The 18675-nt window shown below is 34.9% G+C and overlaps 3 protein-coding genes across 5 annotated transcripts; 2 read left to right on the top strand and 1 right to left on the bottom strand.

Moving 5' to 3' along the window:
• The first annotated feature begins 1854 nt into the window (after positions 1-1854).
• On the top strand, positions 1855-4516 carry LOC124441083 (HIG1 domain family member 1A, mitochondrial-like). Its single transcript, XM_046991549.1, has 2 exons — positions 1855-2125; positions 3743-4516. Exons 1-2 carry the CDS (start codon positions 2005-2007, stop codon positions 3925-3927), a joined length of 306 nt encoding a protein of 101 aa, XP_046847505.1. The 5' UTR covers positions 1855-2004; the 3' UTR covers positions 3928-4516.
• A 154-nt stretch (positions 4517-4670) lies between these two features.
• On the bottom strand, positions 4671-11007 carry LOC124440984 (beta-chimaerin-like). Its single transcript, XM_046991443.1, has 15 exons — positions 10820-11007; positions 10670-10714; positions 10384-10439; positions 9876-9907; positions 9494-9607; positions 9301-9356; positions 7992-8173; positions 7788-7868; positions 7533-7617; positions 7373-7459; positions 6620-6712; positions 6182-6259; positions 5759-5893; positions 5519-5621; positions 4671-5391 (listed from the first exon to the last, which is right to left on the bottom strand). Exons 1-15 carry the CDS (start codon positions 10848-10850, stop codon positions 5211-5213), a joined length of 1359 nt encoding a protein of 452 aa, XP_046847399.1. The 5' UTR covers positions 10851-11007; the 3' UTR covers positions 4671-5210.
• LOC124440769 (speckle targeted PIP5K1A-regulated poly(A) polymerase-like) lies at positions 10441-17133 on the top strand. 3 transcript variants are annotated; one of them, XM_046991235.1, is made up of 7 exons: positions 10441-10456; positions 11036-11234; positions 11341-11534; positions 11612-11848; positions 13026-13426; positions 14120-14451; positions 14967-17133. In XM_046991235.1, exons 2-7 carry the CDS (start codon positions 11171-11173, stop codon positions 17129-17131), a joined length of 3393 nt encoding a protein of 1130 aa, XP_046847191.1. In that variant the 5' UTR covers positions 10441-10456; positions 11036-11170; the 3' UTR covers positions 17132-17133. The 3 variants fall into 3 exon arrangements, with proteins under 3 accessions (XP_046847191.1, XP_046847249.1, XP_046847308.1); XM_046991293.1 differs by lacking the exon at positions 10441-10456 and having other exon boundaries at positions 11306-11534; XM_046991352.1 differs by lacking the exon at positions 10441-10456 and having other exon boundaries at positions 11174-11234; positions 11315-11534.
• Positions 17134-18675: the final 1542 nt, after the last annotated feature.

Raw genomic sequence — 18675 nt, 5'->3', positions numbered from 1 at the left:
CCTTTAATAAGATGTTTATCGTGTTTTTGTTTGATGTGATGAATGTACGTGGGACTGAGGTCATGATTGTCGCTATCTTTGAAAATGATCAATATAAAAGTAATAAAGTACGCTAGAACTGTAGCTATTGATTGCTATAGCAACAATGCACAGCAAAAGAATAATTTCCAGAAATGCCTCCAATGACCCCTAAAGAGTTAAGACTGCCTACCGAGAACCAGTGTCCAGGGCCGGATTAAGATGTGTAGAGGCTCTGGACAGCAAAAATACGTAAAGGCCTCCTTTCTCTTCCTCTAAGGCCGCCGGCTGCCCATTTTTCCAATAGTAAAATTTAATTACAAATCTTGAAAAGCATCCGATAAAAGTTTATACTTAGAATATAACGTGTAAAGCATTTGCATACGATGATTGAATGCTACTTGAGATAGAGTAACGTGGTGTGTTCTTTATCATCTGAAATTGACTTAACAAGTAAGCAAAATGTTTTTCCTTGTTCTGTAAAGCAACAATGTTTAATTTTCCTTTAAATAATCTGGAGGCCCTTGTTTGGAGAGGCCTCTGGGCAGCTGCCCCAGTCTTGCCTTTGGTTAATCCGGCCCTGCCAGAGTCGTAGCCTGACGTTTTCAAAGGGCATAATGTCAGGGGGGGGTTCGGGTTTTCAGGGGTTTCTTGACAGTTTCCGCACAAAGAAACCATCGTATTTTTTGAAAAATATTATTAATCGGCATTCAAATTCTATATGTCGTGCGGAAACTGTGCGATAATGGCCTTTATGGATAGGAAACCGTTCTATTAAAACAGAATACAAATAACCAGCTCAATACTTGCATGTGCTATAAAAGTTGTGTATATACCTTTGAATAAAAAATTCCGACGTTTCGAAAAGAAACATTTTGTGATCAGGAGAAGTATTTTGACGCAAGTTTGTTATGACTGTGCAATGACTTTACATAAAGCTTGAGCAACAATTGACGATATGACGTCAAATATACAAGCCGCTGACTTATTTCTGCTCCCACGCACCGGATGCCCTAGCTGCAGCATTTGAACTCATTTTTTGTGAAAATGTTGAATTAAACAAACAAAAAGTTTCTGCATATTTATTTTCACAGAACAGACAAAGTTTTAAAGCAAAGTTTATGGGAGGGTGGAGTTCCCTTGTACAACTCACTCGATGTCAATTTTCATTCATAGATAGGCAACTAGACGATTAGTAATTGCCTTCTCCCATGTCCTACCCCAATTTCATCTTTTTACGAGAGGGAGGGGTTACATGTTTGTAAAAGATGATCGTCCAGGTTAATAAAGTCCTGAGAAGGACTGTTTTTGTTGTTGTTGACTGACGTTTCGACAACCTTAGCGGTAGTCATCTTCAGAGTCAGAGTCATGTTTGTAAAGTAAACAGTCCTTCTCAGGACTTTATTAACCTGGACGATCATCATTTACAAACAAATAACGATACTCCCGGGTTCAAACCATTTACTTTAGGGAGGGGTTACGCTGCCTTACCCCCCCCCCTGCTTCTTTATCTACGCCACTGCCATGGACGTTTTTAATGAAAAGTGTGTATTTTGCTGTTTCACTCAGTTTCATAGGATAAAATTATCGTGCGTCTATAACAAGTGATAATAATAATTGTGATAAGCATTTGTATCACTGTAGCATGAAACCAATTTGAAACGTGCCAAGATAAACGAACAAGCAAGTTAGCCTCACTTTGATACGTTTTTTTAAGCACGTTTTTTAACTGTTTCAACTCTGGCTCTGGTTTCAACTGGTTTCAACCAGAGTTTCAACTCATATATAATTATGCATATGACGTAAATGTGCAATTTTCAGTTACTTAGACCGATTACGTCATAAATGGAACATAACTGAACATAAAGATGAGAGTGCAATAGTGCCAGTTTAAAGTCTAGTGTTTAAACGTATGCCCTAAGCTATACGCATCAGGTATATTGCTTCGAAAATCATTAAGTATTTATACATAAATAAATAACATAAATGTCAGTCAGAAAAGCACCGAGTGCTGCCGAAGTAGCCGAATTGACAGCTTCTGATATTCAAGAATCTGAGACAGACAAATTACTACGAAAAAGTCGAGACCAACCGTTCGTACCTTTAGGTATGTTGTTTATAAATTTCTTGGTTTGAAAGATTGCAGTCAATTTGTTTTTTCAAGTGCTCCGTATCTGCTTTAACTGAGCAATTGACTATACTTTTCTGAAATGTTTTCATAATAGTCATTGATAATCATTTCCATTTAACATGAATCTGTTGACCTCTCATTTTTCAACGATGAAACACCTGTATTTTTAATTTAGTGAAAATCAACGTGAAAGGCTGAGCAAACAGATCTTTAAACAGCCAACTTCTTGATATTTTAACTTGACAATTCAAAAATATGAGCCCTGCCATTTGCCATAGTCTTTAACATTTTGTTAACATTAATTTAGCTACAGTATCTAAATTTGTAAGAGACTAAATGCAGATCCTAGATAATGTACATCTTGTACATTTTCAATTGTTAAATATATTATATTACACCGAAAGGGTACACATGCATTTATAAAAACATTTGTCATGCTTGTTCAACTTGTGGTCAAGTAGGTATTTGCTGTCTGGCTGAAGTCATTGATGGTCATTCTTGGTTGACATTACATATATTAGTTAACTGTCAAGTAATTTCTCGTCTATAATTCATTGATGGTCCGGCCCTAGTGGCTAAAATACTTAATTATAACATATACAACTGATGCTTTTTGTTCATCCTAGACTTGAAGACTCAAAATTTGACATTACACGATACTTTATAATGCTGGTTTGCATGCTTGAATTGATAACCATGTGAATCAATTTTTTTGTGAAAAATATGTCTGATGTGAATCTACAATGAAAAAGTTGAAACTAATGAAACTATTTATTTATGAATGGAATTCTTTATAAAGAAAACATTATCTTTGCCTCTCTCTCTCTCTCTCTCTCTCTCTTTCTCTTAGAAGAGATGTAAAAATGTAAATGAGGAATGAGAAAGGCAAATCTCTATCTAAGGCTTTTTTGTTTGGGGGCTTTAGCTAGACATCAAGAAGCATGGTAATAAACATTTCATATAGTTTCTACTGTCATTGATTGTAATAATTAGCTGAAGAGGTAAAGATTAAGATTAAGAGGTATTGAAAGACAAATAAGATTAAGAGGAAGTGAAAGAAAAAATTTCTTGTTATTTCAAATCGGTCTTTTGGTTAATTTTGGGTAATATTTGAAAATGTTGTTGTGGCAAGAGTTTCCCAATTATGCATGAATGTTGGACGACAGGTATACAACATACGTTGAAAGTTTGCATCATGGGAACACAACTTCGGTACAGATGGCATACCATGTGTACACAATATAGGAACAGAGGATATACCATGGGTATACAACTTTGGTACAGAGAGTGCACTATGGGTACATAACGTAGATGTTCGCAAAGTATGTGCGTAAAACATGCATCCCTTCTTCTGAATGCCACCAGCATTTCTGCTATTACGGCTTACAAAATGTTCTCTGCAATTATATAACAAAAGTTATAAGTTGAAAGCAGAACTTTGAAGGTTTTTTCGATTTCTAACGTTGAGAAAAACCTATTGACTTCTAAAGTACCATACTTCGGAACTTCCCCAACCTTTACTCTTTTCGCGAGCTTTGTTGGACCCAGATCCTAATTCATATTTATTACGATTCCCCTTCCTTTTTCCTCTAGGAATTCTTGGCACAGTTGGAGCACTGGTATATGGTGCCTATGCATACAAGAATCGTGGACCAATGAGCACTAGTCGTTATCTAATGCGACTTCGAGTTGTAGCACAATCGATGGTGGTTGGTGCAATAATGATTGGTGTTGGGTACACCACACTTAAAGAGAAAAGAGAGGAAAAAAACTCCTGAAATTTTAACAGTCTTACACTGATTTGAGTATATTTATTAATGAAGATCACAGTGTTTATGCATTTTAACATATATATAAATTCTTGGAATTTAGGCTATATTGCTTATGGGAATTTTGTGGCTTGATACAACTTAAGTATTAGAAATCAACCTGAATTTTATTGAGAGGTGCTGAAATATCTCAAATGGAAAGATGCGCAAATTCTATCATAAATTTTGAGAAAACTGGAATTTTACAACGTGCATGCAGCTTGTGAGAACTGTATAGCAAAATTATGTATGTCCACGTCAGGCATCATGGGATTTATGTTAAAATGCGTTGGTATGACATGCTACTGTGTGATAAATTTTTACTCCAAAAAAAAGCAATGTTTTGTTTATGTTTGTCAACATGTTGAACAAAAAACGTGGAAATGAATTTCCAGCTGCAGATGTGATGCGTAAAAAAAGAAATAAACTTCGGGAAAGATATCGAATGCTTAATTTAATTTCAAATGATTGTAGATATTATTGTAGATTGAAGTCGTCACATTTATTTGGTAATATTTATATTTTCTTTATCAGAATAATAAAGCGTAATGTCAGAAAATTGCGGATGCTACAAGTGAATTGAAATAGCGTTATTCATGTGTCCAATGTCCATAGTTAAAAGTCCAAAAGTAACAATGATCACGTTGATTAATACATTTCGAGTTAAACTTTCAAGTATAAAAATGTTAAAAATAACAAATGGTAAATATTTCTTTAAAACAGAGTAACTGCTTTTACTGCAGTGTTTTATTGTATGGTACGTTACACGAAATGACATTATGATAGTTGCATTCGATTAATTCAATGTATATATTTTAATAAGTTAGATATGCAAAGCATGTCCATCAAATTATTAATTCAAATATTTAGTATATCTTTTTATTATATGGCTAACCAATTTTTTTTGACGAATTGTGCGATGTGATTGGCTGGTGACAAGGCAAAACTTTTCTGTCTCGCCTCCAGTGATACAATAAGCTCTTCTTCCAGCCCTTTTCATTCATGGATGTAAATAATAGTGATAATTACTTTGTAGTTTAGCCATATAATAAATAACTTGCTAACTTCGAGTTTGGAAATATCGCATGATATTTACTGTACAGACCTCACTTTCGGTTATTAAGTTAACAATATCGTTATAATACTTCAGAATTTAAAGAGTAACCATTAATTTGGCCTTCAGCCCAAGGTTCTACACACGGTCTTTCAAACATACCCATATGCTTCACACTACAATTAATTCTAACAATCTATCATACACCAAAGAGTATATCATGTTCATCAATTAGGCATTGAACAACATGTTTTTGTAACTTAATATAACTTTGTGATTCTAATAAATTCAGGTTTTCGGGGCATCGCATGAGGGTTGGGCCAAAGACGATGGACAAGTTCTCCGAGTTCATCATGTTATTCTTTGAAAACGTAGTGACCCTACGTGAGAAAATCCAAAGATAAAAAGCATGTTAAACTGTTCGGGTCGTACGTGTTGAACTGTTGCACATAGAGTCAACAATAAAAAGACACGTCAATGATATTTAACGTTATAAACTATGCTTACATTGTAAGATGAGATATTAGAAATTTGAGAAGAGCGTAATGAGCATGTGGTAATTCTCCTAAAGCACGTCCGACAGCTTCAATCCGTTCATTGTCTTCTAGCTCTGTGAATAAGGAACAAAAATCACTGATTTACGCACAATACTAACGCGTGTAACCCCGGCTCAACAAGTACCATGGCCGATGAACAATAATATTACAAAAAGGAGGGACAGTTAAATTATCATGAAAAAAAACTCACTTATTGCATCCAGGAATTTACCATAGGTTTCAAAAGTTATAACGGGCAACGGTAACATACGAAGATAAAGTTTTAATGCACCAGCTATAATGTTTATATCTTCAAATTTTTTTGGACCTGTATCAATGACATCACCTTTAATAAAAAATATAGAAAGGTTGTCGTCACCAAGTTCGAATAATAAACTACTCACTCTCAAATTAAGCCTGTGTCAAACATGACATCGGTGTTCAAGGCTTAATCTCACTTCACAAAACCAGAATTTCTCTATGTATAGACCAACAGGTTTCCGATATTTTCTATAATCTCAGAGCATATTTCTTATTTGAAAAAAGCTTTGTTCTAATTTGAGAGACAGACCAATCTCGAATATACTCTGACCAAAAATACTTAGCATGTTTGACATCAACATATACAAGTTACCTTTGTCGTATAAATTCTTTAAGACTTCAATATCATCAGCAAATCCCGATACTCTGTAAATGCCTTCGGACTTCAGACCTTCAAATGAAGTACACGAAAACAATGAGTTCCAACAAATGTAAAAAACAAACGTATCTGCCCTCTTTCTTACACTGTAATGTCACTAATAATATGATACGGGCTCTACATAACAATTAACATTCTATCATTGTAATCTCACTATAATTATCATGGACTTCGGCAAGCCAAGGGTAGATTTAAGGATTAATCAGAAGCTATATGTTTTAACTGGTTGTCATGTTGATGGAAAAACCATACAGCTAGCTAGGATATGTGCTTGCCTTTTTTTGGAAAGTTTATATACGTAGTGTAATTGTGTAGCTACAGCAAAATAACGAAAATGTAACAAAGGAAATGATGGACTGAAAAACATTATACCTCTTTGTTCAACTTCTCTCACACAATCTTCGACAATTGTAGGAAGCTTTGTGTTGTGCGCTTTAACGAGGGTTGTCAAATCCACACCAAAAACTACGAAAGAATAAAGTACGTACATGGACGCTTTGCAAGTAACAGAATAGACTTCATATTCATTTGACGTAGAAAACACGTTGTACTGTGATTGTGTTAGTAAAACCCATTGGTAAGACCACTGTTACGTGGTCATACCATTGCATGGATGGATTCAAGATGATTTAGTAGCGGGTGCGGTGGATCCTCTAGTTTGAACTAGAATTTGGTGGCTACTTTGTGAGTATCATCTGGTCTTTTCTTACTAAACTCTGTTGCTTTCACATCACGAATGAGACTTTTGATCGGGTAAATCAATGTTTTGCAGGTTATTCGGTACCACACCTGCACCCGGTCAATTCAAAGCTGGGAGAAGTGAGTATCCGTTCGCACCACCCAATTCCCAAGTAATCCATCCCTTACCGTTGTAGTCAAACAATGAGTAGTAACACCGTTGTATAGCAAGACTATGTTGAGCGTGTTAGTTAGAGGATACGTAGTATAAGTAAAACTAGTATTGATAAGACCGTGGTTGAACACTCGTTATTACTAAGGTTACGATAGTCAAGCACTCCTAAGACATTAAGATCATGCGTGTATTACCGTAAAAGTACGAAACTTTCCCAGGTACGTGAAAGGCAGACAAATGTTTTTAATAATAAATAAAAAAACTTTAAATACCTCGTTTTACTAGTTTTTTGTGTGGTTGACAGTTGCCTGCGTTCTTTAAGCGTTCGGCGCATTGCTTGTGTGCATTATATCCACAATCTAAAAAACACGAAAATATAATAAAACAAAGAGAATGATGTTTCTAAATCGTGTTCTTCGATATAATGCGTACCTTGGCATTTGTATCCTTGTTGTTTTAAACCCCATAGAAAATTTTTACAGTAATCACACCAGTAAAAACCTTTGTAAGTGTGAACCTGCAACGAGATATAAACTACTTGACTCACAAAATTGACTATAAATTCATATTTTATATATTATACAATTAATGATCAAACCTACCTCTTTTAGCATGTTTAACAATCACATAACATACTTAGCAACTTAATTAGTGACGCTTGGTTGGATTAAAATTTAAGCGGCAAACCTTAAAGTTGTGGTCCTTTGTATAACCTGAAGCTGTTTTTATACTCTGTCTGTAGTCGACACTAGGCCTTCTACTGTTGTTCTAAAATTCACAAGTCATCACAGTCAAAGCAGATAATAATTAGATACATCACAAGCTAACTGTCTTTAGATCTCAATCCATTTCGAAATTATTTTAAACAATCTTAAAAAATAGCAAACTTACTGGATCTACTGGTTTCGTGCTTTCCACAGATGTCTCTATTCGGGAAGACTGAGAACGCACAGGTGGAAGAGGAGGTGGATTCATCATCATTGTATCAATGTAATCTTTAGCATTCATCTCTATGTATAATGTTATCAAGCCATCCGCCACAAGATCATTCACAGTTTCAAACCGCTTCTCAGCTATTCATAAGGCAAACATATTTTAAGCACTTGCATAATTCACATAAGAAATTGGAAATGAAATTCCATGCTTCATCCACACCGTTCATATATGTTTGTTTATGATAAGGTAAACACATAATGTTTAAGCTTATTATAGTATAAGTGACACAATTATTGATACAGGTACAGTATGGGTATATGCTTTGATGATATATGGGACGCAGCCTTTCCCCACACGCGCATGCTCGCCACACAGTGTATCAAAAACACATTGCATAAAGAAATCCAGGAAAACACAGAAGCGCTACTTTGGAATATGCAAGTTCGATGTTTTGCACTAAAGATTATATAATGCTTTTACATCAAAACTATTGTAATTTGTTACAATGATCAAGTGTAATTTGTTAAACTGATGATTACTGGTCGAGTTGAGCAGAGTTGAGCTGTATTAAAACTGACACGTGATCAAAACGTATGTCGAACGTCATTGTTGTAGCACTTTTTTCTTCTTTCAACAAATACGCTATTAAACCATAAAGTTAAACATTTTTAAACAATTCTAGCAATATGCTTGCCACCTTATACGTATGCTACCATTGGTTATTAAAGTATAGAGAAACAAATGACGTAATGAAAATTATTAACCATATTTTTTAACGTTCTTTGATCTTATTCATATCCGGATTGTTTTTACAACGTAATTCACGTTTCTACAAAGTTCTGCTCAGTTGGAACTCGATATGTTATAATGTAAAACAAGATAAAATTACATTTCAGGCGAACATGCACGAAAAAAACGTAATCCATTGCATGTCCATAGGATTACGAAAAAGGTAGAGGACATTTTCACTGAAGAAGTACACGGATGAAAATTTTGGATTACACTTCAATATCAAGAGTCTTGCGGGAAAGAACGAACAGCCACAAAAGAGAATCAGATCAAGAGTAAAGGATTAGATTGGATCATGGTTTAGCAATCGAAATTATTAGTACGAAGGTGAGCATCAGATCAAGAGTAAAGGATTAGGTTGGATCATGGTTTAGTAATCGGAATTATGAGTACGAAGGTGAACATTGTTAAGGTTTGATGAAGATAGGAAATTTATCGTGCATTCAAACGGTAACAAAAAACTATTTTAACTCACCAACGTAATGCATTCCATCGTAGTATAATCGAAAATTCATTGTTTGCTTACCAATTCTAAAAATTATGTATTTCAATAACTATAATTTTTAAAAGTAACACGGTTAAAGATTATTTCAAACAGTTAAATTTTTTTATAAAAGCTCTTGGGAAACATTAAAGAACACCTGTAATACATAAGTACAGTGAATTACCTCATTGACAAAGCATAGGAACCTGGGTTTTTCTGCCGTTCACGAACCAGATAATTTCCACTTTTAATTGAAACGAGAGCGTCTGCCTCCTCACGTGATATCAATCCATGAAATCTATAGAAGCACAAGGGGAGGACAAACTCGAATTAAAAACGAAACCAATGACACAAAGAACGGTTTCCAAGACGTAAGCGTTTGATATTTGGTACTTAACACAGTGTTCAAATGCACAGAACAAATCTAAATTTTGGAAACTAAATTTAGACGCTAATTTTTTAAGCACAGAGTTGTGATGAAATTCCAGATCATTTTTTGAAAATTAGCTTTGGAGCTTTTCCTCGCGCAACTCAACGATTGTAGGATGCAAGCATGAAAAACTTACTCTTTTCCATAGTAAGCAGGCTTGTCGGGAATCTACGTGAATAAAAAAGAATACAATTACCTATTCTTTGCATACGTACTTGAATTGTCGTTAGTATTTTTTATTTTGTCTATAGTTTTCAAAAACGTCTTTGTAAAAAATCCATAAATGTCAACCGCTCTCGACAAGAAAAAGTTTGAAATTATAGTCTAAAAATTTATCATACACGCGGGGGTGAATGTGATTTATATGTAATTTCCTGAATTCAAAAGATCTTTTACCCATGGTTACACGGAGAACATGGAGAACGTCATTTTACAATACGTCGTAATTACGCGAAAACAAATTGTCAAACGCAATTCTCCAAGTTGTATTCAAATAAATTGAGGTTTATATTTCAAAGGCAGGAATGCATTGCACATAATTCTTGTGTGACAACTACATAATATTAGGATATTTAATAAGAGTATTTTGCTCAAATTAACTATTCAAATAAATCGAGGCCGATAAGGCTATGAAAATTGCTGACCTGTCTTTCACATCTTACTCGAGTTGGTTTAGGCGCTCGAAGTTGCAGTTCATACACTACAAAATTTAAAAAGGTATTCCTAAAATCGTTTTTAAAACTTATTTAACATCATAATACTGAACCTGTTCAATTTTCATGAAGCATTTTATATTTTATTTGACACTTCCGGTGTAACAATTGTAGTTTATCTGATCACATTGACATTTTCAAACTTCAAAATACACGACGTCTTACACGGCATTGCTATTTATTTATGATAAGCGTAAAAATTATGTATAATACTCACAATAACTCTTCCACATTGGAGGTTGTACTTCGTGGTACAGCGCACCTAGAAAATATATATACAAGCAAAAACATTATGTCAACAATTCGCGTACACTCGTTTATTCACTTCAGAAACACAACATTAACAGATCGTATTCGACAAACATACCATCTGATTCATTTTCTTTCTCATCTTTCATACTTAAATGAAATTTCGAGGCGTAATTATCTTGTAGTAAAAGTGAAACAAGACGTTTGCAGATGTTTCGTTTGATCCTTCTAAATAAACAATAACTATACGTGAATGAAGTTCAAGACAATGAAATCATTGCTTATCCCATTCTATCACGCTAACGACCTTGTGAAAAACATTCTTTATCAATAGTAGGTCCCCAAGTCTCAGTTTATCACGTGATGACGTAATTGACGTGAAAAATCAAGAAAGGCTTCAATATCTTCAATCTTCACACAGACAGAACATTTCGTCTTTTAAAACGAATATTAACGAGTTACTTCAAGAATGAATAAACTCAAAGAGCGTAAGAAAATATATTGCAATGTTTGCTCCACATATATATCATCCGGTAAGAAATATTAAATTAACAATTTAAATTCAGTAACTCCCAACTTCTCGATCTTTCATCTTCCATGCAAGTCTTTTTAGTTGTTTGACTGTAACTTCTGTGGCAGAAACTTTATTGGCGATTCATGAAAATGGGAAGAAACACAAAAGGTTTTTGAAAAATCGTGAGGATAAGAAGAACAGTGCTGATCGTAGTATTTATGTTCGTGGTTTTAAAAACAGTGCAACTTTGGACAGTGATATAAATGAATATTTTTCTCATTTTGGAAAAATTGTAAAATATTTTGTTGATAAGGAGAAGGTTAGTTAAGTAGCATTATCTCTTTAGGTTTTTTTTAGTAAATTTAAAATTAACTATGTTCTTTGTTGTTTTTCTAGACAAAATATGCCATTATTGAGTTTGAAAGTTCAATGATTGTTCAGACTATTCTATCTTCAAAGCACTTGCCATTACTTAATGGTAGGAAGTTGATCATAAAAAAACGGACTTTCAAAGAACAAACTGAAGAAAGTAGCAAGCAACCTAGCCCTAAATTTGAAAAACACAAAGGATGGAAGAGCAGAAACTGTTATTTAAACCAGGATGTTATTGAAAGAATGAAAATGTTATCTTTGGTAATAATGAACTGATGCAATTTTTGATTATAACTTTCATTAACTTATCCGTACAATTTCTCAAAAGAATGGTCATGAAGGGCTTTATTAGTGCATTCAAGAACTTTTTAACTGATGGTGTGCATTGTTTTTTAAATGTTTATCCTGGCAATGCTTTTCATTTTAAGCTTTTGCAAGTTGTTTTAAAATACATACAGGCCGTTAACCTTTTGCAATCAATTAACACAATTTTTCAAAGGTATTTGTTAGCAATATATTCCTAGCATCTCAGCAAATCAATTTTAGAATATTAGTTATACTATTGAGCTTGATGAACCTAATTTTATATTAACCTCGCTTGCGAACTTCATTTTAATTTGTAATGTACATTTTTGTAAAAAATACTTATAAAAAATATTGCTCAGGGCAATTTCAATGAAAAGAACAAAGAAATTTTGTTGCTAAGAACAGTATTGTATAGAAATTATATTGATTTTTTCTTTCCAAGGTGAATCAATGTTGCATGTTTGTAAATGTAGATCCTCCAGGTTGGTATAGTCCTGAGAAAGACTGTTTTTGTTGTTTTGACTGACGTTTCGACAACCTTAGCGATAGTCATCTTCAGAGTCAAATGAGGAGTAAACATCAGGTTAGCGGTATTTGTTATCTGGTTCTTATGTCATTGTATTGTGTGTACAGGAAATGTGTATTGTCATTGTGAATTAGTGTGAAGTGAAATATTTTTATTTTTAGTTGTGATGTGTGATTTAGGTGTGATGTTTTTAGTTGTAATGTGTGGGTGTCAATTGTGTATTACACAATACACAATACACAATACACAATACATAATTGACACCCACACATTGCAACTAAAAACATCACACCTAAATCACATATCACAACTAAAATAAAAATATTTCACTTCACACTAATTCACAATGACAATACACATTTCCTGTGCACACAATACAATGACGTAAGAACCAGATAACAAATACGGCTAACCTGATGTTTACTCCTCATTTGACTCTGAAGATGACTACCGCTAAGGTTGTCGAAACATCAGTCAACAACAACAAAAACAGTCCTTCTCAGGACTATACCAACCTGGATGATCTACATTTACAAACATGTAACGATACTCCCGGGTTCAAACCATTTACTTTATTGTGAATCAATGTATTGTTTTTTAATGTAGTTGGATGAACAGATACAAGAACTTGCTACATCAATATCCTTAAATGATGATGACCTAAAACTAAGAAATCTTGTGATAATGTATTTACAAGAAATATTTGTTGAAGTATTTCCTACGTGCAAGATCGTGCCATTTGGATCGATGGTGACTGGACTTGGTTTGAAAGGAGCAGACATTGATCTTTGTCTTCAAGTTGATGCAGATATTTTACATTCAGTCATTGACCAGTGTGATGGTGCTTTTGACATCACTGAACAAGTGTTAGATTTTATTGTTGATGTTCTGAGAAAATTTGCAGCAGGATTTAAAAATGTCATCAATGTTGTTTCCGCAAAATGCCCTTTAGTTAAATTTTGCCATCGTGATTCTGGGTTATCTTTTGATTTGTCAGTCAATAACAGGTAAGACAGGTCTTTGAAATCAAGTTGGTAATCTGAACTTGCCGACCTGTCGTGATGTCAGGACAGTAAAAAATTGCAAATCTTTGTCAACTTGATAATTTACAATATCACAGAGCTGGGGAAGGCAAGATGTGACTTGATACATTTGATATTTTTCTTGCAATACTGCATCAACCAAGCTTTGCAAGATTTGAATTAATAGCAGCTTGCAATTTTTGATTTTGAAAGGTGACACCTCTCCACTTTCCCTTCACCTTACATTGCTCACTCTCTTGTAGCTCTTTTATGCACTTTATTATCTTAATTTTAAAACACTCTTTCCTCTTTCTTTCTCTTTTCCCCTTCCTCTTTCTTTCTCCCTCCTTTTGTCTTTCTCTCCCTCTCCTCCTCTTTCTTTCCCTTTCTCCTTTCTTCTTTTTTCTCTGTATCCCCTCCTGTTTCTTTCGTTTCCTCCCCTCTATCTTTCTCTTCCTTTATCTCTCCTTTTTTCTCTGTTTCACTCCTTCTCTTCACGTAATTGTGAGTTGCTAATGTAAACCGTACTTTTTCAGTTTTTACAACAGTATTCTGCAGTAATTAACTTCACGTTAATATTATCTCCATAACTTTGTATGAACGAACTTCACGCCTTTTGTAACGAAAATATGGAAACGGAAAACTTGGCTCACGTAGCTAAAATTTGATTGATTTTAGGTTGGCTTTGAGAAATACGAACTTGATTCGGTCATATCTTTCTTTGGACGGGCGCATTCGAACATTAGCTATCGTCTTAAAGAATTGGGGGGCGTCAAAAGGTGTTTCAGGTCGAGGTGGAGGTCATCGGTTATCAAATTATTCACTTATGATAATGCTGTTACATTTTCTCCAGCGTACGCGACCGCCAGTCATTCCCGTGTTACAATTTACAAGCAGCTCGTCGGAGAGCACTGATGAGGATGAGGATGGTGATGTTGTCAATATAAATGGCTGGGATTGCAGTTTTTACTCAAATGTTTCACACACATCTGAAAATATGGAATCGTTAGGTATGTGAAGCTACATTAATAACGTATTTTCTGTTTTAATTCTTCATTTAAAATATTTTGATCATGTTGGCGCTTGATTCGTGTTATAGTGGCTTTGGAGAAAGGTTTGACTTCCCTTTGTTTTAAAAAAGGGGAAATAAGCTCTTTTTTCCACATATAACTTGTTCACACATTTAACAGAAGCTGCTCTTTTGCAAATTCGTGTCTTTATTATAAAATTTGTGAGAAATAGCGTGTTAGTGAACCTACAAATGAATATTTTTAAGGAGCCACGCTCCCGGGCAGTTTAAATTCCTATTGAGTTCTTACCACTTCCACCTGCATTGTCACCTTGACACCTGCATTGTCGCATTGTCACCTTGACGCCATTGACGCCTGCATTGTCACCCCCTCTCCCCTTCCATCTAAACAACATGGCCACGTCACTATTTAAATTCTGAGTGATTTCTTCTTAATGAAATATCTATGTGAGAAATTCCGATGCAGCACTGACATATAGAATTTTTATCTTTTAGGTAAACTATTGAATGAGTGGTTTCTATATTTTAGCGAAACATTTGATTATTGTAACGACGTTATTACGATTCAACGGGACATTCATCAGCGCATTTCAAAAGCTGCTGTTAAGAATTTACGCGGAAAAGCTAAAAACTCGAGAATCTTCGAACTATCCCCTTTGTGCGTTCAAGACCCATTTGATCTATCTCACAACTTGACTCAAAATATTTCAATGGAAACTCTCGAGCTTTTCTGCAAATTTTGTCGTGAAGCGAAGATTCTGCTTTCTTGTTGCTTCGATGCACAGCCAAATAATGCGGAAAGGAATTTAAAAAAAAGTGATGGTTTCATTGACCTATTTCTCGTACCAAACAACGAAGAACGAAAGTCGGATAAACACGTTTATTCTTTTAAGATTCCTTATGTCTCATCCACTTATATCCCTCTTAGTCCTTTGGAAAAGACTAGTAAGTTTGTTCTGAATCTTTTAAAGAATGATTTACGAATAATATGTGAACGCCTAAACGAAAAAGTGGAAGAGGAAGCTGGTATAATTGGGCCGACGCCGTTAACTAAGGAGATGAATGATGACCTTGAAAGTGGAAAAATTAAAAGGGAAAAGCAAAATAAAAACATTGTTCTAGAGGAAATCGTTTTAATAAGTGGACATTCAGCAATAAAAGAGGACGTTTCTTCATTCTCCTGTAAGAGAAGACGCGACTATGGTGAAAAAGAAGAACAATATTCTAATCATGGGAAACGATTAAAAATGGATGTCGAAAAAGAAAAAAAGTTTTTTGATTTTTTGTGTGTAGCTTACGAGGTCAGCTGGCTTAATCGACGTCGCCAACGACGGGTTCACGCGATAAACGGCAAAGCAAGAAACTTTGGCAGTTACATTGAGCAGGGGTGCTCTGTGGTAAATACAAACTCATGCACTTTGCAATGTTCTAATACTGGAGCAGATACAAACTTAAGTACTTTGCAATGTTCTAATACTGGAGCAGATACAAACTCATGTACTTTGCAATGTTCTACAACTGGAGCTGATACAAACTCAAGTACTTTGCAATGTCCTACAACAGGAGCAGATACAAACTCAACTACTTTGCAATGTTCTACTCTAGGAGCAGATACAAAGTCAGCTAATTTGCAATGTTCTACAACAGGAACAGATACAAAGTCAACTACTTTGCAATGTTCTACAACAGGGGCAGATACAAACTCAACTATTTTGCAATGTCCTACTCCTGGAGCAGATGCAAAGTCAACTACTTTGCAATGTCCTACAACAGGAGCAGATAGAAACTCAACTACTTTGCAATGTTCTACTCCAGGAGCAGATAAAAACTCAGCTACATTGCAATGTCCTACAACAGGAGCAGATACAAACTCAGCTACATTGCAATGTCCTTCAACAGGAGCAGATACAAACTCAAGTACTTTGCAATGTCCTACAACTGGAGCAGATACAAAGTCAACTACTTTGCAATGTCCTACAACAGGAGCAGATACAAACTCAACTACTTTGCAATGCTCTACAACAGGAGCAGATACAAAGTCAACTACTTTGCAATGTTCTACAACAGGAGCAGATACAAACTCAAGTACTTTGCAATGTCCTACAACTGGAGCAGATACAAACTCAGCTACATTGCAATGTCCTTCAACAGGAGCAGATACAAACTCAAGTACTTTGCAATGTCCTACAACTGGAGCAGATACAAAGTCAACTACTTTGCAATGTCCTACAACAGGAGCAGATACAAACTCAACTACTTTGCAATGCTCTACAACAGGAGCAGATACAAAGTCAACTACTTTGCAATGTTCTACAACAGGAGCAGATACAAACTCAAGTACTTTGCAATGTCCTACAACTGGAGCAGATACAAAGTTAACTACATTGCAATGTTCTACAACAGGAGAAGATAGAAACTCAAGTACTTTGCAATGTTTTTCAGAATTTGAAAACGAATGTCATCAGAAGGGTGCAACATTGCCTATTTTTAAGTTTAAACTTACCATTGTGGAGCAAATTTGCAAGGAAGATGTAGAGATTGACAATGAAGTGTGTGAGGTTGTTTTGACATATCTCAAAGGCTCATTTTCCTACTTCTCCAATTTTTATGCTTTTTTTAAGAAGTTTTTGTTGCAGAAATTAAATTCAGCAAATGATTGAAATTGCGGATTATCATTCAATTTCCTATATGGGAGTTTTCATTCTATATTTCCCGCGTTTTTGCAACAATGGTAAAAAAACGAGAAATCTCATCCAAATGCCAAGAGGGTTGCAAGCCTCTTTTCCCCTCCTGGTAAATAAATAGAACTCGATAATATTTACTAATAGTTCTCAATGGTGTAGCCTGCCTGCACGTATTTGTCTTGCTATGTGATATTGTGATAATGTCAGTGAACAAAAATTTACCAAGCTGGACTAAATCAGTGGTCCGGCTACGCCATTGATTTTTTTATCATCTTTGCACATTCGAATTGAACAAACAGTTTTTTGATCATCGAAACCTTACATGCGTAACATTAAAAAATAACACTAAATCTAAACATGTTTAAAGGACATTGGCAACGAAAATTTTTTTTCATACGTTTATCATAGATAGCTATGGAATACTTAATTTCGTGTTTTCGTGTCTCTTTTGAATTTTGCTGTTGAGAAAATTTGACATAAAGTTGGATCCTTATCCGCCATTTTGGAAAAAAAGCCTTATGCTAAATTATGCCGGAATACATTACTGACGTCATTGGCTGGTATCCACTGAATGACACAATATAAAATTAAAGTATTATAATAATATATAGCACATTTGTTCACTGGAATTTTAAAAAAAACAACAGTCGGCGGTTGTTAAGATTAACAAAAGTTGTGTAGTTTATCACGCTTATATACTTTTCCAATATTTAGTCGTTATAAGACGTAGAAACGTTTATTTTAGCAGATCTTACAACTAGGCTTTGCCGACATACCAAGTGTAAGCCCAGACAACAACAAGCGCGTTTTATACACTGCACATTTCGTGCAATAGAAATATTTCATTTTCCCATATTACAAACCTGTGACCAACAAATGAGTTATACGTTTAATTTATTATTTGTATACATAAGAGTCTTTGAAAGATTATGTAGTTTTATATAGGTGATAAGCTATAAGCCGCTATGTTTTGTTCTTGACTGTAGAGTTTCGTTTATCCGTAATGTTTTACGTGCGTGTTTGCGTGCACAATGTACAAGTACACTTTTCGATTAACTTTATAACTTATGAATGAATACAAGTTTTGGGTGGATCACTCATGCATTTTGCTTTTGCGCAGTTCGTGACAATCCTTTGACAATGATATGGCATCGCAATTGCAGATCATAACAAAGAACATGAAAGAGCGTCTGTCTAAGACTAAATTTACGGTCTTTCGTGATAACATGCGTATTTATGTATAAATGTATAAAGTCCGTCTGGTGACGCGAAGCGTTTTCGTATGCTAGCATAAACACAAGCAGGAAAGGAAATGGTCTTCGATGTTTCTTCCCCAAAATTTGAAAAATCCACCTAGAACATCTTTGATATGCGACTAATCGATACAGCTTGTGTATTCTCTCTAGATCCTCATCAGACAGGGGCCAGTTTTCTTCAAGATGCCGACACAGATGCCGACACATGTCTACCTTTAACACACTTTCTGAGAGCATATTGTCCCTAAATTCTTGGTGTGTTGT

This window comes from Xenia sp. Carnegie-2017, unplaced genomic scaffold (genome assembly GCF_021976095.1).
Source record: "Xenia sp. Carnegie-2017 unplaced genomic scaffold, XeniaSp_v1 HiC_scaffold_1, whole genome shotgun sequence".
NCBI lineage: Eukaryota > Metazoa > Cnidaria > Anthozoa > Malacalcyonacea > Xeniidae > Xenia > Xenia sp. Carnegie-2017.
Note: the sequence above shows the minus strand (reverse complement) of the source record. Positions and strands in the feature narration are given on the sequence as shown.

Bases quoted from the DNA above. Each gene is read 5' to 3' on its own strand.
- LOC124441083 (XM_046991549.1), top strand. From the start codon at position 2,005: ATGTCAGTCAGAAAAGCACCGAGTGCTGCCGAAGTAGCCGAATTGACA. The intron at 2,126-3,742 runs GTATGTTGTTTA...TTTTTCCTCTAG, and splicing joins CCAACCGTTCGTACCTTTAG to GAATTCTTGGCACAGTTGGA.
- LOC124440769 (XM_046991235.1), top strand. From the start codon at position 11,171: ATGAATAAACTCAAAGAGCGTAAGAAAATATATTGCAATGTTTGCTCC. The intron at 11,849-13,025 runs GTAATAATGAAC...TTTTTAATGTAG, and splicing joins GAATGAAAATGTTATCTTTG to TTGGATGAACAGATACAAGA. The intron at 14,452-14,966 runs GTATGTGAAGCT...TTTATCTTTTAG, and splicing joins TGAAAATATGGAATCGTTAG to GTAAACTATTGAATGAGTGG.
- LOC124440984 (XM_046991443.1), bottom strand. From the start codon at position 10,850: ATGAAAGATGAGAAAGAAAATGAATCAGATG. The intron at 7,618-7,787 runs GTTTGCCGCTTA...ATCTCGTTGCAG, and splicing joins CAAAGGACCACAACTTTAAG to GTTCACACTTACAAAGGTTT. The intron at 5,622-5,758 runs GTGAGTTTTTTT...CCTTATTCACAG, and splicing joins TAAATTCCTGGATGCAATAA to AGCTAGAAGACAATGAACGG.